General features: G+C 54.7%; 1 protein-coding gene across 1 annotated transcript in view; it reads left to right on the top strand.

Annotated features, from left to right (window-relative positions):
* The first annotated feature begins 10,169 nt into the window (after window positions 1–10,169).
* Window positions 10,170–23,455, top strand: part of SLC45A4 (solute carrier family 45, member 4) — a 15,214-nt gene continuing 1,928 nt past the window's right edge. Inside the window, exons 1-6 of the mRNA XM_006830728.1 lie at window positions 10,170–10,413; window positions 20,025–20,213; window positions 21,240–21,419; window positions 21,566–22,602; window positions 22,929–23,028; window positions 23,131–23,342. Coding sequence (XP_006830791.1) covers window positions 10,170–10,413; window positions 20,025–20,213; window positions 21,240–21,419; window positions 21,566–22,602; window positions 22,929–23,028; window positions 23,131–23,342 — 1,962 coding nt within the window. The remainder of the gene's footprint in view (window positions 10,414–20,024; window positions 20,214–21,239; window positions 21,420–21,565; window positions 22,603–22,928; window positions 23,029–23,130; window positions 23,343–23,455) is intronic.

The following is a 23,455-nucleotide window of genomic DNA, read 5'->3' as shown; positions in this document are numbered from 1 at the left end:
AGCCTTGTGGACTTTGTCCTCGGGTAAGTGCTGCCCTTTTGATTGCACATGGTTGATTGTACGAGGGGCCCCTCCCTCCCTAGTGTTACCGTTCCCTTTATGAACTTATTGTTGGGCTGTGAACGGGAACCCTGAGGGTGAGTTCAGGTCCAGACCTGAAGGGTAGCTGCTGTAGCCTGCAAGGCTGTTGGTCTTTACAGAAGCAGACAGCGGCTGGTGGGTTTAAACTGCTGACCTTTCAGCTTGCAGCCCAATGCTTAACCCTCGGCACCTCCATCCAGGGCTTCTTACATCAGATCAGGTGTTGCTAAGTGCGGATGAGTAGGTTCTGACTAATAGTGACCCTGTACAGGGTTTCTAAGGAGTGGTTGGTGGGTTTGAACCGCCTGCCTAGTGATTAGCAGTCCAGTGCTTATCCTACAGCACCATACCAGGACCCCTATGTACTGCCTGCTGTTGTAAAATGCTGTTGAGTCTGTTCCAACTCATAGCAACCCAGTAGTGTTTCTGAGAAATGACTGGTGAGTTTGAACTGTTGACCTTGTGGTCCTATAGTGTCATACCAGGACTCCACGTAACACCTGGCGTTGTTGTTAAGTGCCATCGAGTAGGTTCCAACTCATAGTGACCTGCGTAGGGTTTCAGAGGAGCAGTTGGTGAGTTTGAACCTCCAACCTTGCGGTCCCCTGCGTAACCTAGAAGTGGTGAATTTACGTTTCATTCACCTTGGTGTGTAAAAGGCATCCTTCCGAGGATGAAACTTCCACATGTGCTCTTCCTAATGCATTGTCCTCCATGTAAGGACACAGCATTGGGGTGTAATTGGGAAATCAATGAGAATACTCACTAAAGGGCTTTTCTAGGAAATGACCGTGTAAACAAATTGGCTAGAATGCCTGCTTTCTTGAGCTTGCTTGGTTTTCTTTTTTTCCTTTTTAATACTATTTTGCTATGCTTCGGTGATGGGCCCCCACAGCAGCTTGATCCAGTGGTATTGATTATGGTTTCCACAATGAGCAAACCTTATCAGTATTTCTTTTCTGGTTGTTCATTTCCATTCCTCTAGTTGCCCTGCTCCCCTTATCTTTGCTTTAACCTCATTACTGACCCTTTGGGCTCATGTTGGTGGGATTTTTGTTGTTTTTAATAGGCGTTTGGTGTTTCTGTTTAAGAGGAGTTTGTGGGCCCACCCACCTGTACTATTCACCCAGGGCTAGTTTCTGTTCAAGGGCCATCGTTTCGGGAGGCCTCCCTGAGTCCTCGGGGGTTTCAGCCAATCCAGTAAAGTCTAGTCACTCCCCTGCTGTTTCTGCTTCACTGGCCTCCCTGGGGGTCTGTAGGTTCATGGCCAGCTGGGGTGCTGGTGATCCTGGAGTGGGCTGTTAGGAAATGCTCAGCAAGGCCACCAGAGACTCATAGTTCACTTCTCTTTAGGAGAACGTGAGTTGTCATCGCTGCTCTTTTGAGGTTGGGGGTAACAAATCATTCACTGCCAAGCACTGGCCAGGCACCTGCTGTAGCACCTCCAGCGCCAGGCTGAGCGAGCACGGCTTTCTGGGGTGACCCTCTTTCGACCCAGTCCCGCAGTGCCTGCTCCTCCACCCAGCAGGCTGTTGTAGGAAGTCATGTGCCTTGGCTCAGGCCATCCTGAAATTAGAAGCAGGACAATAGAGGAAGTTGTTGATGGGAACAATGGAAATTTCACTTAATCTGAGTACATCTGCAGGTTCTAACAAGGGTAGAAGAGATTGGGGGGGGGGGGGCGTAGTTACAGCCTAACTGGGACTAGCTCGGAGGGCTTTCTGGAACCCAGATAGGCCAGGGTGTTCCAGAAGGGCCAGCCTAACATTTCTCACTTTCTCTCAGTGTTGAGCTTTCATGAGAGCCATTTTAGATCACGCACTTTGGGAGAAAGACGTGATTCGTGGTTTTTTATATTAAAGTTAGTGAACACTATAGCATTTGTGGAGTCCTGGTGTGGTGCTGTGGGTTAATGCGCCAGACTGCAAAGCTGTTTGAACTTCAAGATCGGAGGTTCAAACTCACCAGCTGCTCATAGGGTCGCTGTGGGTCGGAATCTACTCAACAACAACAAAGCATTTGTGGATTACAAGCTGGGCTGCTAACCACCGTGTCAGTAGTTCAAATCTACCAATCACTCCATAGAAGAAAGATGAGGCTCTCTGCTCCTGTAAAGATCTACGGACTTGGAAGCCTTATGCAGCCTTGCTATGAGTCAAAACTGACTCCACGGCCCTTAACGACAACACAGCACTTGAGGGGTCCTGGTGTGGCGCTGTGGGATAAGCAAGCACTGGACCTCAGGGTCTGTTTGAACTGCAAGGTCGGCAGTTCAAACTCAACAGCCACTCCCTGGAAAACCCTACACAGGGTTGCCATGAGACGGAACCAACTCAAGGGCAATTTATTTGAATTCCTTAAAAACAATTGGCATGCTCCAAGATGATTTCATGGATACCATTTTGAGGGGACTCCTGGTGTGACACTGTAAGATAAACACTGAACTGCTAACCACAAGATCAGCAGTTCAAACGCACCAGCCGCTCTTTGGAAAACCTATTAAAGGGTCTCTATGAGTCAGAACTGACTTGAGGGCCCTTAACATCAACAACACCTGGCTTTAAGGGCCCCAGTGGTTCACACTTGGCAACAACCGTGCAGATGGGTGAGTAGTATCTCATTCCGCTGTAGTGGGGTCGCTGTGAGTCAGCACCAACTCAGCGGCACCCGCCGGCGGGCAGCAGTGGTGCCACAATGGGTAGGCATTCTACTGCTAACCAAAAGGTCAGCGCTTGTAACCCACCAAGGGAGAGCCCTGGGGCTATGCTCCCCTAGAGATGGCTGCCTAGAAAGTCCTGTGGATAGTTCTGCTGTGGCCTGTCAGCTCCCTGCCACGGCACCCCACATCAGCAGTGAGGACCCCGTGGGTGGTGTGAATGGTTCCCAAGGCTGGAGGTCCGCACCCCACAGAGGGTCTCTGACACACAGGGAGTGGGCTAGGTTAAGGACTGTACGATTTGAGAAGGGTCCCTGGATGTGTTGTTAATTTGATGGTACACAGCATGAATCCAGGGCACTAGCGTGCACTTTACAGGATGAAAACACAGAAATCTGTAGCCTTAATCCAATGGGTCAGGGCACAGGGGGACTTTCCAGGGCGACAGGCACGTTCTGTCTTGACACACTGGCAGAGCGACACCCTCTCACCGTGTGGCGTGTGCACCTGAACATACAAACAGGACACTCGCCACTTCGACTTAGAACACCAGGAACAGTGGCCCTCAAACAGATACGGGGTCAGACTTCACAAGGAAGGCGCAGAGCTGCAGGCAGAGTGTCCTGAAACCGTCCCAAGGTATAGACGTTAACACAGAGAGCCAGCTGTCCTCTGTCCTTGGAGAGCATGACTCAGCAGCTGAAGATGCCAACTTCCCTATACTCATTTATGAAGTCATTGGCATCCCCATAAAAATACCAGCAAAGCCTCCTCGGGAGCTAGTCCAACAGCTCTTAACGTTCACATACTCATAAAATTCTTTTAAATAAAAGTGCACGAGTAATTACAAGAGTGCTGGAGAAAGAATTAATTAATGAGAGATGGATAGCTCCCAGATACTCGTTACAACTTAGTCAAGTCTTCATACCTGTGCTGTTATTGATACAAGCAGCCGGGTGCCCTTGGGACAGAGGAGGAGACCCACACCACTGCAGACAAAAGTTGGGTCTGTGACAAAGGAGGATGTCTTACAGTGTGGGGGGGTAGACTTGTAAATCAGTAACACTAGACAGACGAGGGTCTTTGGGGGAGCGAAGAGTGTGTCCTTACCTCACACCATAGAGATCTCAATCGCTCCTGGTTGGTTGTCCATGGGGAACCTCCTAAGGGGGTGAACTTGCGTAGTCCCCCTCTGCATGAGCACAGCTTGTGCATTCTCCAGGTGTGGAGGGACCCTGGAACCTCCCTGGGGCGAGGCTCTATAACACCTGCTCACAGCACCCGCAGACCATCAGCTTTCCTTCCAGGGTGGAGAGTGCCCAGCCCAGGATTCCGGTCATGTGGTCTTTGTGCCACAGGTGAATGGAGGGACACTTAAACTGAGTTCTAAACTGTCTTGCCAGCACCCTGGGCTCTGCAGAAGTGAATTTCATGCAAACAATATTTCTGCCAGGTGTAGTATCCAGTGACCTACCACTTTGCTGTTTTCTTCCAAAGTGTACCCAATTGTAAAATTAATCCATACCTTTCAAGAAATGCACAGGGTTTGCCGCCTGAGCTGATTTTGTTCTGGTGGTTGATGACTTAGCGACCCCATAGAGGGTTTCCATGGAGCAGCTGGTGAGCTTGAACTGCCAACCTAGCCGTTCTAACTGATGTTGCAGTCCAGCGCATTAACCCACAGCGCTACAGCAGGACTCCTTTAAGACTCCTATCTGGAACATCACCTGAACTTTCTAAAACTCTTTCAGAGCTGTTGCTAACATCCTGTGGCGGCACGAGCCCAGGTTGGTGGCATTCGTGGACACGGGCGCAGAAAGACAAGACATTTGGCAGGTGTTTGTATTTCTGAACTGCTGTTTGCATACAAACACTGAAGATACTGACAGTATTTGTCGTTTTCGTCACTGTAGATGACAGTGAAGTCCCCCACGTAAAACCATTTACTGTCCCTCCGCGTTGGCACTGTTTGTGGAAGGAAGCCAGAGGTGCTGCACATGCCTAGACGACTCCGATAACAGGTAAGCCCACGTCTGCATTGGGCCGTTCCGCAACGACCCACGACGGCCAACGCAACGCGGCTGGTCACCCAGAAGGGAGGGGGTAGGATGGCTGCATTTCAGGGCAGGTGGCCACCAAGTGCCTCTCAGCAGGCTGTCTCCAGTCAGTCAGTCAATCTGTCTGTCTTTGAACAGCTGTCCACTGATTCTTTCATCTTTGGACACATGTCCATCCATCCGTTCATTCTTTGAACAAATGTCTACTCATTCATTCATTCATTCTTTAAACAAACATCATTGGGTTCCTGCAGTGGGGCTGGGCACAGGGTCAGGGAGCAAGGGCTCCAACACAAGTGAAAGGTGCGAGGGTCAGGTATGGCAGTCTGTGAGCCTGTGCACTGGGGGCGGGGGAGGGAGGAGGGAGTTCATGGCAAGAGTCCTAGAGATTCTGTGTGGCCAGAGCTGCATGGTCATGGCTCTGGAGGCCTGGGAGCAGGAGGAGGGGTCCTGGAAGCCGCCACAGGGCGAGCAGAGCTGGGTGCAGGGCTGGGCTTTATGGTGTGAGTTCAGGATCCACAAGGGAGGGGAGAGATGTAAGAATGTTCATGACCGCAAGCCCGGCATCCACCGGAGTTGGACCACAGCCATGTCCCTCGGCCAGTACTGTCCCAGGCAGGGGTGATCCCCCACACCCAGGAAGGGCCCACATGTGGCCAGATTGAAGCGGGACCTGTGAGGGCATTTAAGAATTCGCGTTCCCTGCTCCTCTTACATCATCAGCTCCTCAGCCCTCTTAGGTGCGTTGAGCAAAGCAATGATGGTTAACAGCTGAGGTAGGTAGGTAGTCAGGATGCGCGGTTCAGTAGATGCTTATGTGTGTCCACGGGGGAGACGGAACGTTGCCTCAGAAACTCATGAGGGGACATGTGACTGCTCACCACCCATTTTTTGCAGACTTTCTTCCTAAGTTCAGTGTTTAGACGTTTGGCAGGGAATCCCCAGACACTACGGAGTAGCTCAGACACAGCGGCGTTGCATTTTGTGAGTCCCATTGTCCTGAAAACAACCCTGCTTTGAAGGACGTGTGGTCTCAGCCCCCAGTGGTTCGTCCTTTGGACACCTGTCCTATCCGCGTAAGAGAAGGACACCTCACTGAGGACTGTTGAGCTGATCCTTCTGGCCTTGTAGCAGGTGGACACTCGGGCCTGACGTTGGGGCCACCAGGCAGGCAGCTGTGGCTGTCATCCTCACAGCCTGTCCCCCACGGGCTCACTAAAAGTGAGCAACTCACAGTGGCCTCCCTGGGAGACTGTGAGAGTCTCTCGCATCTATGGATTTCTGTGCTGGCTGGATTGATTAAACATGTTACAACCAAGGGTTTCAGCCTTTTTAAAGAAAAGTTGGTTATTTCCTATTTAATAACTTACAAACAAGCAAAACCCATTACCTCTGAGTGGGTTCTGACTCTTGGTGACCAGTAAGACAAGCAGAATGCCACATCATTACCCCACCACTGTGCCACCAGGGCTCCCCTTTAATGCCTCAAGGTGGGGTGAGGAGTCCCTCACTGTCATGTGTGGAGCAGCATCCTAGACCTGCCCAACACCACTGCAGACAAGAGCCCTCCGGAGAGTCAGAGCTGCCCCTCGGTTTAGAATCACTGCCTTGTCACCGGCCTCACGGTGGTTCCCATCAGCAACCCAGTGCACAGCGTCACACAACGCGCCGAGTCCCAAACCAACCTCACAGGCGGTGTTGTGTTTGGGCCCATTGTTGTAGGCACTGTTGCCAGTCCAGCTCACTGAGGGGCTTCCTCTTTTTCGCTGACCCTCTACCGAGCATGATGTCCTGCTCCAGGGACCGGTCCCTCCTGAGGACATGTGCCACATAGGTGAGGTGAAGTCTTGCCATCCATGCTTCTGAGAGGCATCCTGGCTCTGTTTCTGCCAAGACAGATTGGTTTGTTCTTCTGACAGTTGACGGACTTTGAATGTTCTTCACTAACACCATAATTCAAATGCGTCAATTCTTCTATGGTCTTCCTTATTCGCTGTCCAACATTCATGTACATGCGAGGCTATAGAAGATACCATGGCTTGGGTCAGGTGCACCTTAGTCCTCAAGCTGACCCCTTTGCTATTGAACACCACCTTTAAAAGGTCTTTGGCGCGGCCCCTTTGTCCAGTGCAATCTTGACTGCTGTGTCCATGGGTGTTGATCAGGTCAAAGCAAATTTACTTTGGACCAAAAGTTATTACTGCCCATCATGGCTTTGTGAGCAGAGAATGCCATGTTGTAGGTATGTCACAGCAGATGGACCGGCAGGGCCACTGGGCAGGACTTTAAAATGTAGTCACCGGGATTTATTAGAAAGTTAACTACTGTCGTTCCTACCAAACTCCCGGCTGACCTATAGAGGCTGTTTTGAAGGGACAAGAAATCTTGCTATGTGGTGGCCTTCCTGGTCCTCACGCCCCATGTTAGTGGGATTTTTACTATACAACTGACACGCTGGTGGGTGGGAGGGAAGCTCTGCATTTTCTCTGGGTCCAGGAATGGATCCACACAGACGAGGGAAGAGCAGCGTAATGTGCCCTACTGCTCCGTCTTCACTGGGGACATTGGGAACGTGCCTAAACGGAAATGATTTCTGCAGACTAGGAGGGCGAGCTCTGGAAAGCTGCTGGGGCATCGTGGAGGGTGACGGGAGAACCTGAAAGGTTCGCCAGTAGGTGCTGCTGGGCAGACTTGTGAGGTTTGGGGACCTAGGCAGCAAGAAGCCTTGTGGTGCTCTGGGGTAAGCCCTGGACTGCTCACCACAAGGTCAGCCTTTCAAACCCACCAGGCACTCTGCAGGAGAAAGGTGAGGGTGTCTGCTTTTACCAAAAGACCAACAAAAGCTCAGAAAGCCCACACAGGGTCTCTGTGAGGGGCAGTCGTGGGTGGGTGAGCAGCAAACACAGATTGGACTCAATGAGCCTTTGAGTCTAAGGAACTCGGAAGGAAGCAAGCTTCCGTGGCCACAGGAAAGAGAGCTTAGAACTGGCCCTGAGGGGTCGAGTATCAGCCCCTCCCTCAGAGCAGACAAGTGCCAACTTCACGGGGACTGCCGAGGTGGACCCAGCACCCAGCCGAGGAGGGAGACGCCGCCGAGCTCTCTGGATCATTTGGTTAAGTGAATGCCAGCTAGAGGTATTTTTATTTAAACCAGTTGTTAAAACTTGGGGTACCGTGCCAGCCCATAGACCCTCATGAACATAGAACTCACGGTGTGGTGTCAGCCCACAGACCCTCATGAACATAGAACGTGGTCATCACCTTGTCTGAGCGAGAGGTGACCAGGGTGAGCTGACAGGTGTCTTGGGCGTCTAACGCAGCTACGGTAGAAATCCCACTAGCAGGTGGTTTTGACAAACGGGGCGGTGAGGGTAGATTCTGGGCCTTGTCTCCTCTCAGCATATGTGGTCTTGACATTCCTCGGAGGCCTCCATGTGTCTTGGCATTAAATATTCCCCTGGGTCTAGGAGTTTTCTCAGCAGAAACCCCATGTCTGAGAGTTCTCCACTTCCCTCCTGGTAGGAGTCAGTCCCTCTGTGCTCTGCTCTGCTCGTAGAATCTCTTGACTCACGATCTAACCTAATACTGCAAGTTGCTTCCTGCCTCATTAGAGCCATAAAGTGAGGGTTTACCTCACACAAGATCATCAGCTCCTATCACAACACGGAGGTCACTTATATAACAAGGAGATTCTCAGGCCCAGCCAAGTTGAGAATTATCTGGGGGGTGGACAAGGGGGAGTGCGGTCCCTAACACTATCTGCAGTCTCAACTCTGGGTGTCTGACCTCATTTTTCTAAGCCATTTGTCAGTAAGTTTCTAGTTTTAGCCAGGAGATGAGGATGTCCCAGAGCCCCGAGGAGGCTGTGGGCTGTGCTGGGCAGCCTTGTGAGCCCCCAGCGGGTCGATGCAGAATATAGCAGCTGGTTCTTGAAAAGGTTTCGTAGCCTACAGAGGTGGAGGACCCTGGTTCTCAGTACCTGCCCATTCCTGGCAGTGAATCACTGCCCTCCTCACCCTGCCCAGTCCTGAAGCCAGTTCTTTGTCAACTTTCCAGACCGGATCTAAGGTTTCCCTCTTCCCTTCCCACTAGTCCCACCCTCCTGCTCCCTGCCCTCCTGTCTGCAGGCCCCAAAGGGCACTGTGGTTATACCGGTAAGTTTGCTTCAGGCCTTGGAGAGAAAGCAGACGTCAAACTGAATCAGGTCACATGGGGTGATTTGGGTTCCCTGTGCCCACAGAAGTGGTGCTTGCACTGGGGATGAAAAGCCTGAACTCTGACACTAGTGAGCACAGGTTCTTAGAAAACAAGCGCCAATGGCCACATTCGACACCAGGGTGCTGCCAGCCTTCCACCTGTGAGAAAACACCGTGCGAGTAACGGCAGCCTGCACGCCTGCCATTTTCTGCTGTCCCCATGGAGGAAAGGCAAGGCCGTCTGCGCCCATAGACCCTGACCCGCCTCAGTCTCGGTTCCACAGGCTCTTGGAGTCAAAATCAGCTTGACTGCAGTGGGATGATGCAAAGACAAGCCCTGGTGTCACTGTGTTAAAACACGGGGCTGCGAATGGGAAGGTCAGTGGTTCGAACCCACCAGTCTTTGCACAGGAGAAAGATGAGTCTGTCGTCTCTTGTAAAGATAGTGAGACAGCCTCAGAAACAGGACAGTTCTCCTCTGTCCTGTGGGGTCACCGTGAGTCGAGAGTTCTTGTTTCGTGACCAGCTCGCCCTTGTCCGACCTTCATCCTTCCCCCAGGATTCAGTTCTGTCTGGGAAAACATCATTTCTCTGAAAACTGGATTGCTCCAAGTAGAGAGAGCCAACCAGAGCATAAGCCCCAGAAGTTGAGGTCCCCGGAATTGTCTCCAGAGACCCTCGGGGTGTCCACGCGGCTGGCGGGCTGGGGGTGGGGTGGGGTGGGCGGCGGTCCTCTGACTGCATGGTCGGGTTGGGCTTCCTGTCTTTCAGATCACCCGCTCGCTCGATGGGGATTAACAGTGGACCACCTTTTTCTGCCACCTTCCTGCCTCTCTGTAGCAAGAAAGATCACTTCAGCACCGCTTCAGTCATAATGATGAAACTGGTATTAACTGAATGGCATTTATGGATTTGTAACTCTAATTCACAGTAAACCAGCCATATGCTTATAATCCAACCAAAAACCGTTTGGTTTTGCTGCATGCCTCCCACAACTGTGAGGATTTGGGATTACCTGTTTGTACAAAGAGGAAGACAGCTGGAGAGAGAGAAGACGTCTTCATTTATCAATAAAGATAGAGTATTCTTTATATAGGTAGAGTAAATAGATATACATATATATACATATACATACACACACACACACATACATATATATATATATATATTTTGGTGGTGATGAAAATGGCTCCGCAGAATGCTGACCCTGAGTCTATGCAAGTTCAAGAGTTGCCTGTACCCGTGCCGGACCCACACAAGCCCACCAGCAAGGAGGCCGAGAATCGCGACGAGACCACCAGCGAAGGCTCCATCGACCGGATCCCCGTGCGCCTGTGGGTGATGCATGGGGCCGTGATGTTCGGCCGTGAATTCTGTTACGCCATGGAAACAGCCTTGGTCACGCCGATCCTGCTGCAGATTGGTAAGTGCTTGTCCCCGCTGCACACAGAGGCGGGGGCTTGGCGTCGGCATGTCTTCCAGGATCAGATCACTTGTGCGTAGAAACATCCACAGGAACCCTGGACACAGATGTCCCTGGGCTCTGTCCTCAGCCGCCCTCCCCGCCCCTGAACTACCTGGCATTGGGTGCAGAGGTATTAGAGATTTTGGCCAAGTGGCTTTTACAGGAAGTGGAATACGGGTGGTCTCTGGTGGTTGAATCATTCTCTAATCCACGTCGATGTTGCAGGTGTTGGTTTCTTGGGTGCCCACCGCACGGTCGACTCGGGTGGGGTCTCTGGGTGAGGGCGGTGTATGAGAGCAAGATTATACAAGGGGGCTTCAGAAAGTTTGTGGGAAATACCATTGTCATTTACCTTCATTGTCCTTGACCTTTCTGAAGCCCCCCTCCCCCATATAAAGTGTGTGTGTGAGGGGTGGGGGGTTCTGGATGCTGAAAGAAGAGCTTTATGGCTTAACCCCTGGGAAGGGAGGGAAGGTTGGGTAGTGACTGATCTAACCAAACATTCACTTTGCTCCTTTGATGCTGCCGTAGGTTAAGGGAACCCTGAAAGATTGCTGTTGAACTTTTAGCCAGCGTGTTCAGATTAGGGAACAACCGGCGTCACGATTTAGGGTTACGGTGGCAGGGGGTCGCCACCCAAGACCCCTGGTTATACAGATGAGTGAGCCATTGAGATTTGGGGACTGTTTTCCACATGACTCAGTGCCTTGCAGTAGGGCAGTAGGAGGAGTCTGAGGTGCTCTGTAGAGTACTGACTCCAGTCTCTTTTTCCCTCAGTTGGACGTGATGCTGGACGCACACAGCATCTGCTTTTGGACAGCGTGACTGTCTCGCGCACTCCCGTCTCCGTGGTGGGAGAATCCATATCTGTGTCGCTTCTTGGCACCCTGCCTGATTTGTGTCACTGCAGTTTGGTTTTAAGATCCCCTCACATAACCACGGGATCCAAACTCAAGTTAAAACGCTGTCTCATGGGGTGCCTCTCTCTGAGCTGAGCAGGTGGAAGTGGGGTACGTGTGTGCCTGGATCTCTGCCAGCCTGGCGTGCTCCCAGCAGTCTTGGGAGCCAGGAAGCCAGGCCTACGCAGTAACTGGTCCAGAGGGACACAACTGTGACAAGTCTGCTATCTCAGGCGCCAATTGTCCTTGTGAGAACCTCTGGAAAGTTCTCTCACCCGAGCCATGTCTTGTCCCGGTCCTGATACCGTGGTGGAGGTGGTTCTTGTTTTCAATACTGGTTGGGTCCCACGTTGGCAATGACGACACTTTTCTTTCTCTTCTGTGGCCTAAAATACCTTTGTAGGAAGCACATAACCAGTAGCCAAGCGTGTTCCTGGTGTGACAGTTACTTGGGTTTAGGAATGAAAACCCTACAGCCCTCAGGGAGCCTCTCTGCCCTGTGACCAGTCCTGCACAGCCAGTGTCTGTCTGTCTGTCTGCACCCCCCGCACGGGGCAGCCTGGCCGCTGGATTGCCCTCTCTGGCTGCAAGTTGTCGCTTGTGTGGACTTGGCCGGCTGTGTGTTCCCATACTCAGGCAATGATGAAATTGCTATTTCCATGTCGCTGGGTGAGGAAGTGAAACGGCCGGGTCTTAACGCCTGCAAGTGTGACCAATGCCATCTCTGCACGGTCACTTTAGGGGAGCCGAGTCGTGGCACCTTTCTCTCGTGTGTGGAGTGCGTGCTCCCAGGAGCCTGGGTAGACGTGGCTCCCTTCCCCTGGTCTGTGTCCAGGGGGTCCGGGAACTGTACCCTCCACCATTTACTGAGCTGGGGGTACTTTCACAGAGCTGGTGAGCAGGACAGAAGAGGTGTCGGACCCTTAACGGGCCAGGTGGGGACCCGGGTCAGTCGAAGAGGCCTCCGGACTGGGAACTTGTGTCAGAGGAGGTGGGGGTCACTCAGGTACTTTAGTGTCTGTGTTGTGGTGTTCTTCTTGGTGGTGCCAGGGCGTTTGGGTACGACAAGACCCCTAGTCGTGGCCTGATGTAAGAGGGAGGTCAGGGTGTGAGGGGTATTGATCACTTGTTCCCGATAGAGCGGTGGCCATCTCGGCTGCCCTCCCAGAGCAGTTTGCAGACCATGGCCATCCTGCACCGGCTCCTGCCCAGTGTGCTGCCCTGCAGCGGTCTCTGACACTAGGCGGTCACCACTGTGATGGCCCTTTGTGGCAGGGTTCCCTCACTCAGCGTGTTTTCCCCCGGGAAGGACAAGGCCAGGCTCCCACCTTCCTGTGGATTGTTCTCCCTGGGGCTCAGGAAGTCGTACTTGAGGGAAAGGAAGGTTCTAGAAAAGATCAAAAGGCGCTTCTCATTGTGCTCTGTCAGTCTGACTAATGAATTGGAATCGGGTTAGCACTGTTGGAGTTTCATTTCTCTCCTGCCATGTCGGGAGAAGGGACCAAGCAGTGTCTCGGATTCGGGAGGCTGGTGGGGGAAACGAGGCCCGGCATACCTCCTGAATGCTCATTCACTTTGCTGCGTGTATGTTTGTCTGTTTGAAAACCTCACCTGCCTCCTCCAAGTTCCGTGGTGGCTCAGTCTGCCCCGGGTTCGTGGAATAGGCTGTGTTGTATTGCAACTTTAAATCTACCTTTTCTCCTGTTGGAAAGGCTGTCAGGAAAACGTCCCGGCCTCACACGCCCGCCCTTCCCTCCAGCTTGCTGCCCGCCTGTGCCACTGAGCCTGGGGCTCCTGCCACACAGTGCCTGCCCTTTAGCGAGTCTCTGAGAAGTGTGGTCTACCCGTGAGTGTGGATGGGCATCCAGAGCCCTGCACAAGCAGCCAGGTCACCTGACTGCAGTTTGGTCTATGTGTCTGAAACTTCAAAGGCTCCCTACTGGCACTGCAGTTAAGCACTTGCCCACCGAAAGGACAGGAGCCTGGGGGATACCATGGAATCACTCAGCACCTCACAACCACAACAAGAAGCCTGGCTGTTAACAGGGTCTCTTGAGGAACTTCCTCAGGTTATAATGACAGGTTGGAAGGATGTAGAGAAGCCCACGCCACCTGTCTGGAGGGGCTGGTGGGCCTGAGGGGCATCCTTGCTGTCTGTTTTCCCGTCTGAAGCAGCGGTCTCGCCTTCTCCCAGAAGCCCCGGGAAGTGGCCCACCAGCTCTGTTCCTTTGTTACACGGCGCCCCTTAACCGTGGTACACTTTGACAATGTACCGTGTGCTCCACTCCCTGTGGCCAGGCAGTTGAGTCCAGAGACACAGAGCGAGGCGTCCCAGGGCTAGGGTGGCATGCTCAGGGTGCCTGTGTGTGGAAAGTGAATGTCAGAATCACGCAGCCACCAGGAGCCCCTATAGACTAGCTGTAACCCACAGCCGGGGTGACCACCCCTTCAGTTCTGTGGTGCTGCTTGGGGTGCGTAACTTTCAGATACGCTGTCAACCCTCAAGACACTTGGGTGTCACTGGTGGGCATCTAGGACCTGAAATCGTGGCCTGGTGGTCTGTGGGGAGCTGCCTCTGCACTGGAGGATACAGCTTGTTCCCCAGGCCGAGGGCTGATGGGTGCATCTGAATTTTCACTCCACGGTCAGCAGCCGGGAGGCTGTGCCTCTGACCTACCAACCCCTCTGCCATCTGGTCACCAATCCATAGAGGTCCTTCACTTCACTGCTGATGTGGGTCAGCCACAAGCTGATGCTTATGTGTGTGACTGGGCAGAGAGCAGCAGCTGAGTCTTGTGGGTGGGTGTCCTGCATTGAATTATGTTCCCCAAAACTGTGTGTCGACTTGGCTGGGCTGTGACTCCCAGTGTAAGGCTGTGGGTAGATGGGATCAGCCACTCAGCTATAACAGGGTGAAGGGGGGCTGCAGCACCCTTCTTCTGCTGGCACCTCTCACCTGATATACAAGGGGTTTCCCTGGGGCATGGCCTATAACACGTTATCTCAGGAGAGATCAAAGGAGAGAGAAGCCAGCAGAGATGGGGAACCTCCTACCACCAGGGAAGAAGAGCTGGGAGCCCCTGCGCTGAGAACCTCCGAGACCCAGGGCCAGACAGATGCCAAGACCCACACAGATCTCCAAGGGACGCCAGGCCCACTGAACAGAGTCAAGGACCTTCCTCCAGAACCAAAAGAGAAAAAGTCTACCCCTCTAGCTGCACCCTGAAGCCGGACTTGGTGTCTCCTGAAGCGTTGGCCCTGGTGTGGCACTGTAGGACAAGCACTAGACTACTCCCCACAAGGTCGGCAGATCAAACTCACCAACCACTCTAAAAAATCCTGTATTGGGTCGATATGAGTCAGACAAACGAATCTGTGTTGGAAGAATTACAGCCAAAATACTCCTTAGAAGCCAGGATATGAGGCTGCATCTCTCAGACCTCAGACATGTGATGAGGAGGGACCGGTCCTGGAGAAGCACATCAGGCTTGGTAAAGTGGGGGGTCAGTGAACAAGAGGCAGACCCCCAATGAGATGGCCTGGCACCGTGGCAGCAGTCGTGGGCTCAGACATAGCCAGGCTGGTGAGAATGGTGAGGGGTCAGGCAGGCAGTGCTTTGTCCTGTCCAGCTCAGGGTCACTAGCACTCGGAACAACAAACTGAGAGGATAGTTTGTTTGATAAAAGTCCCGACCTGTGGTATTTCTGTTGTAGCAGCTGGAGATGCCTGAGACACTGGGCTTTCCCAGCATGCTCTGTCCTCCTGCCCCTGGCTTAGTCTGCGACTGTCTGCCGAAGTTGCCGGCAAATGCAGGTGAACTTGCTCCTGTCAGTCACCTGGAGGCTGTGATCCCAGCTTCCAGCCTGGTGTTAGGGAACTAGGGGAGGAATTGTCCCAGCTGCCTCCCTGTTTGGAGCTCAGGGACACTGTCCCGTGCCTTGCTCTGTAGTGTACTGAGGCAGGGGCACTGCATGGTCTGACCCCTGGGAGTCTCATCTGGAACGGAAGTTCCCGCCACCAGGGGACTCAGGGAGACACCCCACTGAAGACCAGCTGCACATGGAGGGCCGTCCAGGCGTCTGGGAGGGATTGTCAGAATTCTCCCGAATTTTCATTAGAACTGCTGAGAAGCCGTGTGTGTGTGGCTGTTTTGTTTGGGTCGGGAAGTGTGTGTTTCCTTAATGTTGGAATCATTGTGTTTTAGAAACAATGAAATGCCAACCACAGTCCTGTTTCCCGAGGAATCACGTGCTGGCTAGTCTTTTGTCAGATGGTCACTGACTCCTACCTGCAGGCGCCCGGCACTGTGCCAGGTGCCAGGGTATGAGAGAGCAACACCGGACCTCACCTGGTGTCTGGGTCCAGGAAGCCACAGTGGATAATGTCCTAAGTTGGCCTTCTATGAGTCAGAACCGACTGGATAACACTTAACAACAACAGGATTCCTTTATTGACTGTACAAAGGCATTCAGCTGTGTGTCTTGTGGCAAAGTAGGGACAACATTGTGACGAATTGGGGATTCCAGAGCACCTCATTGTTCTCATGGGTACCTGGTCACAGACCAAGAGACGTTGTTTGAACAGGACAGCAGGGTGCCACATGGTTTAAAATCAAGAGAGATACATGCCAAAGTTGTATTCCTTCCTCAGATTTATTCAGGCTGTAAACTGAGCCAATAGTCTCAGAAGCTGTATTATATGAAGAAGACTGCCATCAGGATTGGAGGAAGACTCAGTGACAACCTGCAGTATGCTTGCTGAAAGCAAAGAGGACTTGAAATACCTACTGATGAAGAACAAAAGCCACAGCCTTCAGTATGGGTTTTGTATCTCGATGTAAAGAAACAAAAATCCTCACCACGGTTCTGTGATAAATGGAGAGAAGAGTGAAGTTTCCAAAGACTTGATTTGCTTGGATCCCCCATCAACGGTCCTGGAAGCAGCAGTCCAGAAATTAAATGACACGTTGCATTGGGCAAATCTGCTGCACAAAATCTCTTTCAAGTGTCCAAGAGCAAAGATGTCAGCTTGAGGACTTGACCCAAGCCATAGTAGCATCGTGTGCATGTGAAAGTTGGACAATGAATCAGGAAGCTCACAGAAGAAGTGATGCATTTGAGTTCTGATGGTAGAGAAGGGCAAACACGTCTGTGTTGGAAGAAGTACAGCCAGAACGCTCTTTTGAAGTCTCTCATACTTTGGGCATGTTACCAGGAAGGAACTGTCCCTAGAGAACGTGGAGGGTCAGTGAAAAAGAGGAAGATGCCCGATGAGATGGACAGACACAGTGGCAGCAGTAGTGGACTGAAACAAAGCAGAGGTTGTGAGGCCGGCCAGGACCACACAGTGCTTTGTTCTGCACATGTGGTCCATGTTCCCTGTGAGTCAGAACTGACTCGGCGACACCTAACAACAGCGCAGGTCTCGTGGTGTGTGCGTGATTCCTGCTGAGAAACTCTACCCAGTGTTCTTGTTGGGTGTTTCTGTCTGTGCTGATGATCAGTCTGTTTCCCCACCGGCTCTCCATCTCCTGGGAGCCCCGGCTGCAGTGTAATGTCATGTCCCCTCCACTGCAGACGAAGCTGCCGGCTGCCCGCCACCGAGTGTCTCCTTCGTGCCGTCTGTCCTGTGTTCCCCACCCACCTTGGCGCTTGCTGTACACCACCAGCCCTAAACTGTCACAGACTCTCCCACTTTATAAACAAGGTCCCGTGTGCACCTCCCCCATTGGCAGCACTGCCTTCTGGTTCCTCTGCTCTGTGTCACTGCTGTGGGGGACGCACCTCCGGGGCTTGGGGCGCTTGCTCCTGGGGTCTGAAAGGGGGGCTTAGCCCACGTGCCCCAGGTGGTGGCTCAGTGGTGAGTCAGAACAAGCAAGCGTTGGGTAGGCACATGGAAACACATGCACATACACGCACAGAGCGCTGAGGTGAGGTAGGACAGCTGGGACGTTGGAAATGTCCACAAGAGCATCTGAGCGCCTGTTACCCTCTTCCCTCTGCTGCCTCCAGGGGTTCTGTAACATTCCTGCAGCTGGAGGAACATTCCCTCTTCAGCTGGAGGCTACCCTACAGACCCTCCCAGAGCCCTGCCAGCCCTGTCCCTGGGTCCCAGCACCCGAGCGCTGTCTCCTGCCTGGTTTGGCCATCTGAAAGCCAAGTTTGCATCCCTAAGAGCGGCTAGTTGAGGGAGGGGCCAGCAGCCCTGACAACACCGGTCACCAGAGGTCACTCAGGGATGGTAAGCGGTTCCCACCAGAGCTGGTTCTCATGAGCCTCACATTATTGTGAGATTTTTGTCTCGGAACACAAGTCTATCTCGTGTGGGAGGCTGTGTGTACTGAGAGGAAGAATGTGAATTCCGGCCCCTCTCAGATCTTTTGTTAGACATGTGTAGCCCTCCCACCCCCAGTGCCACTTTATCGGGGACGGCCTGTGAATAGAGCCGCCCACGTGGCTCGCACCCCTCGCCACAGCCGCGACCTCGCGGCCCCAGCTCTCGGTGACACAGCCAGGGTTTCCTGAGAACGGGGAGTCTTCCTGGTCCCACCATTGTTGTGCAGCGTGGCCTGGAAAAAACAAAAATTATTTACTACGAGTGAGTTCTGTTTATGACTTTGCTGGGAAATGCCATGTCCGAGGGGTCCCAGTGCAGCCACGTGGGTGGAGGGGGGGTTGGGTTTGCACCACACTCAGCGTCCGGGTACACTGCCTGTCCCGGTCCTGTGTCACAATGCCGTGGCCAGTGTGCTGCCTGCCCTCAATGTCCACAGCCACTGGAAGACCTGCGTGCAGGCCACCCAGAGCCTAGGTTTCCACTTCCGGGGGTCCCATCCGAATGTAGTCCAGACTCTCCACATCCTGGGGGACAGCGACCATTGCGACCACCTCCAGCACTGGCATTTGGTCCCATACATACCCCAGATTGTCCCCGCACTGGCATTTGCCCTTCATATTTGTACCTAGCACTTGAATATTGCTCACCTCCTTCCTGGTCTGCCCCCCGCCCCAAATAACTACCCCCAGTGTGCCTCAGGTTCAGGACTTCCACTCCCTGAAGGTCAGCCCCCTCTGGCAGCCGCCTGTGTGCACCCCAGCACTGCTCTCCTAATGACCCCACCCCAGAGCCCTTCCAGCTGGGTCAGCAGGTCGTCAGGACAGGGGCATGTGGGGCGGGCTGCAGCCGAGCTGGCAAGCTTTGTCTGTAGAGCCTGAGAGTAACTTACCCACGTGTGGGCCACACGTCTGTCACAACCACCGTTTAGTACGAACTTAGGGGAACACAAGTCTGAATCTTAATGAAAGTCACGAAATTCCATTTCTGACTTTTTCAGCTATTTAAAAACAGAAGCTGTTTTTAACCCGCTGACTGCTCACAGTGGCATCTGGTTCGCGGCTCTTATTGGCCTTGGAAAACTAGAGAGTCACCGGCTGCATTTCTCCAAGTAGCTGCGGTGATGACAGATGGGCAGTGCCCACTGACAGGGTCAGTCCAGGTTCCCCCAAGGTCACAGTCCACAGGGCCTGCTCCTCCAGCCAGGTGGAGCCCTGTGGGGCCACTGGTCTGCATGCTGTCCCGGCTCCCTTTCATTTTGGTTTTGCTGATATGTGTCCCTGGGACTGGAGACTGCGTGGGTCCAGCTCTCTTGGGAAGCCATGCAGCTGGGGTCAGAGTTCATATTAATAACACATGGGTGCAGCAGGCAGGGACATGGGAGTCAGCGCTCTGTGTATCAGAACCTGAATCAGGGAGCCCCGGGACCCTGGACTGGTGGGCGTGCCTTGGGACAGCCGAGGGGTTTCCTCACGTCATGGGGTCCAGCTACGGCTGTTCTCTCAGGACACAGTGTGAATCCCACTGTAATCCGGTTCTGCTCACTGATGCTGCACCGGGACCCCTTTGGACTACAGGCAGAAGCTTGTGCTGTTCACAGGGGACCCACTGGAGTGAGGGAGCTGAGAAGTACAGTGCCTGCTGCCTTAGGAGGTGTGTTCTGTTGTGTCACTCCTTCCTGTAGGTGGTGTCCCCAGGTTGTCATGAGGGTTCTCAGAGCCCCTCTGCAGCCACAGTCCTGGACCCCTTGTTCTGAGCTGCCCAGTGTCCAGGGACAGAAGTGCTCCCCGAGGACAGAGCTTACATGTCGCCTGATACATGCTGGTTCTGGGCCTGCTACAGCTTGGGTGCACTCTGTCTATGAGCCCACAGGGTCTGGTGCCAGTCCCTTCAGACTGGGCCGTGCTGGTGTGCCAAAGCCCGGGGCTCTCCATACTACCTCAGCTTGTGCCCGGGCTTGATGGGCCTGAGATGGGCAGATGTGGCAGGTGAGCGTCTGCTCTGAGTAGGTTCTCTCCCAGGGAGAGGGGTGTGCGCAATGTGTGTATCTGGTGCATCTGTGGAACTGTTTCTGTGTGTGCAGATGATGTGTGCATGCTTACACTACATTCTGACCTGTGTTGTGTGTACGTGTGACTCTGTGATTGGGTGTGACTCTGTGATTGGGTGTGACTCTGGGTGTGACTGACCCTGGGTGTGACTGACTCTGGGTGTGTGGGTGTGACTCTGGGTGTGAGGCACTTTGTGGGTGTGACTCTGGGGGTGACTCTGGAAGTGACTGCAGGGGTGTGGCTCTGCCGGGGAGTGTGACTCTGTGGGTGTCATGTGTCTGCCTAGGTCTCCCAGAGCAGTACTACAGCCTCACCTGGTTCTTGAGCCCCATTCTCGGTCTCATCTTCACACCGCTTATCGGCTCGGCCAGTGACCGCTGCACCCTGAGCTGGGGCCGCCGGCGTCCATTCATCCTGGTCCTGTGCATCGGCGTCCTCTTTGGTGTGGCTCTCTTCCTCAACGGCTCCGCCATCGGTGAGTGGAATCAGTGTTGGGTCAGCCAGACGTGCTCGTGGGGAAGTCGCAGGGGCCTGCTGGTTGGGCTCCCTCCGCTGCGGGTGGCTCTCTTTCCACGTCCTGTCCCCAGTGTCAGACGCACTCCCATACCTGACTCCGGGACACGTGATGTTGTTTTTAACTGACCTCACGTGTGAAATGGTTCCTGCCTTGTGGGGAAGGTGCTGATGGTAAAGGCGGAGTCTGTCTCATGCCTCAAACTGAAGTTTCTCTGCATTCAGACCCGAGGGAGCCATCTCATCTGGTAAACTGAGGCCTTCTCAGCACCCAGAGCCCAGTGCGGTGGGCTGGCTCAGGTGGGTGGTTGCTTGTTTTAGCGCAGACCTGCTGGACCCCACATATGTGTGACAGAGACGGTCTGCCTCCCACTTCAGAGCAGCTGCCCCTCTGCATCCCAGCCGTTCCTCGACTGTGTCTGGGCGTGTGGTGTTTGGGGACTGCGTCTTAGAGCCAAGTCCCCAGCCTGTCGCGGTCAGCGCTGCCTTCAATCTGGCTCACATGTGTCAGAGTTTGGCCGTTAAGATGAATTCTGTTTAGAGGACAGCAGAGCTTTGCTTGGGGGACAGGCCTAGGCGCAGAAAATGCTGCGTGTAATGTCACGTGTGATTTGAGACCAGAGCTCAGTGTGAGAGTCTGGAGACCGAGGCCTCTGTAGACCCCCAGAGTGGGCACACACACACTTTGTGGGCACAGATCTAGCCGATGCTGACCCATAATTCCACCACCACAGCTGCTGCATGACGGCTAGGCTATGAGGGGCAAGGCCAGCTCTGTGAAGGCCCGGCGCATCTTGTGGGGCCTGGCAGGCCGGGGTGGGGGCACCTGGTCCTGCAGAAGTAAAAAGGAGCAGACGGCGCTCCAGCGTCTCACATACATCCACATGGAGCAGAGGGGGGCTCTGTCTGTGAGGGGGGCTGTGTGCGTCTCACCTCCACTCTGCTCCCTCTCGGGCGTCCAGCTTGAGCTGATTCTCTGTCCTGCCAGGTCTGGCTCTTGGCGATGTCCCCAACCGGCAGCCCATCGGCATCGTCCTCACGGTGCTGGGCGTGGTGGTCCTGGACTTCAGTGCTGACGCCACAGAAGGGCCGATCCGCGCCTACCTGTTGGACGTGGTAGACAGCGAGGAGCAGGACATGGCCCTCAATATTCACGCCTTCTCTGCGGGTGAGACGCTGCCCCCTGGCCTGCTGGCCCTCAGCGCTCATAGCCTCCCGTGTCCACCGGGAGGACGGCACCCAGTGAGCGTGGGATGTTGTTGAAGGTGACCTCGGCTCCCGCCCCACTCGCCCTCTGCTTTCCTGTTACCACAGGCCTTGGGGGTGCCATCGGCTACGTGCTGGGCGGTCTGGACTGGACACAGACCTTCCTGGGCTCCTGGTTCCGGACGCAGAACCAGGTGCTGTTCTTCTTTGCGGCCATTGTGTTCACCATCTCAGTGGGCCTGCACCTCTTCAGCATCGAGGAGGAACAGTACAGCCCCCAGCAGGATCGCTGCGTCACCGACTCTGAGGCCGAGGCCGAGGCCCTGGCCCTGGCTCGCCGCGCCGGCACCTCAGACGGCGTACTCTTCCCGGACGAGGTGCAGTCAGAGCACGAGCTGGCCTTGGACTACCTGGACGCAGACATGGTGCGGAGCAAGAGCGACTCGGTGCTGCACATGCCGGACGCCACGCTGGACATGGAGTCCGAACTGCTCTTCCTGCACGACATCGAGCCTTCCATCTTCCACGACACCGCCGCCCCCGGCACTCCGCCCGGCACCAGCCAGGAGCTCGCCAAGGCCAGACTGCCCCGCCTGCCCACCTTCCTCAGGGACAGCACCCAGGAGGACACCGTGCTGCTGGACAACCACGCCGATGAGGCCAAGGTCCCCAATGGCAGCGGCTCCCCGCCGCACGATGGGCTGAGCGCTTACACCCGCGTCGACCTGAAGCCCCCGGCCGCATGCGGCTCCGTGCGGCGGCGACGGCACGTGTTCCGCCGACAGGCCTCCAGTACCTTCTCCTACTTTGGCAAGGTCGGCTCCCACCGCTACCGGTTCCGGCGCGCCAACGCCGTGGTGCTCATCAAGTCCTCGCGCAGCATGAACGACCTATATGAGCTGCAGAAGCGGCAGCGTGGCCGCCAGCGCAACCCGAGCGGCGTCACCACGTCCAGCGGGGACACGGAGAGCGAGGAGGGCGAGGCCGAGACCACCGTGCGCCTGCTCTGGCTGTCCATGCTGAAGATGCCCGCCGAGCTGACCCGGCTCTGCCTCTGTCACCTTCTCACCTGGTTCTCCGTCATTGCTGAGGCTGTGTTTTACACCGACTTCATGGGTCAGGTCATCTTCGAGGGTGACCCCAAGGTGAGAGGGCGCCCACTGCCAGAGCCCTGGGGTGCCAGCCTGCCCCGAGCCCCTCACGGCTGGGCTCAGCAGGGCAGCTCCTGTAGGGGCCAGGTTTCCATGGAAGGGCCTCTCTTGACCCATCACACGGCCCCTCGCCTCACAGGGTCTGGTCTGAGCCACTCTGTGGAGCGGTGAGGCCTCTTACGGCGGCACCGGGAGAAAGTGCCGTGTCTGCTGCGTGTAAGACCCGGCCAGCCCAGCTCACTGGGGTCAGTGTAGGCGCCTGGGGGTCAGCGTCCCCTCTTGCCCACCCTCCTGATTCCCCGCCTCTGTTTCTGAGACAGGCCTCCTCCAACTCAACATCCTGGCAAGCCTACAACGACGGGGTGAAGATGGGCTGCTGGGGCCTGGTCATCTACGCGGCTACCGGTGCCGTCTGCTCAGGTGAGCCCCCAGCGTGCGCACGGCACAGGGCTGGACAGACGGTGCCCGACGGGGCGGGGTGGGGCGGGCTTTCCTCACCAGCTCTCCCGTGCCGCCCTGCAGCTCTGCTTCAGAAGTACCTGGACAACTACGACCTGAGCATCAGGGTCATCTACGTGGTGGGCACGCTGGGCTTCTCCATCGGCACCGCCATCATGGCCATGTTCGCCAACGTCTATGTGGCCATGGTGATGATCAGCACCATGGGCGTCGTCTCTATGAGCATCTCCTACTGCCCGTACGCCCTGCTGGGCCAGTACCACGAGAGCAAGCAGGTGCGCGGGGCAGGTGTGCAGGGGCAGGGGAGGGTCAGTACCACTAGAGCAGGCAGGTGTGCGGGGCAGGTGTGTGGAGGCAGAGGAGAGCCAATACCACGAGAACAAGCAGG

Source organism: Chrysochloris asiatica, unplaced genomic scaffold (assembly GCF_000296735.1).
Source record: "Chrysochloris asiatica unplaced genomic scaffold, ChrAsi1.0 scaffold00001, whole genome shotgun sequence".
In the NCBI taxonomy this organism is placed as follows: Eukaryota; Metazoa; Chordata; class Mammalia; order Afrosoricida; family Chrysochloridae; genus Chrysochloris; species Chrysochloris asiatica.
Note: the sequence above shows the minus strand (reverse complement) of the source record. Positions and strands in the feature narration are given on the sequence as shown.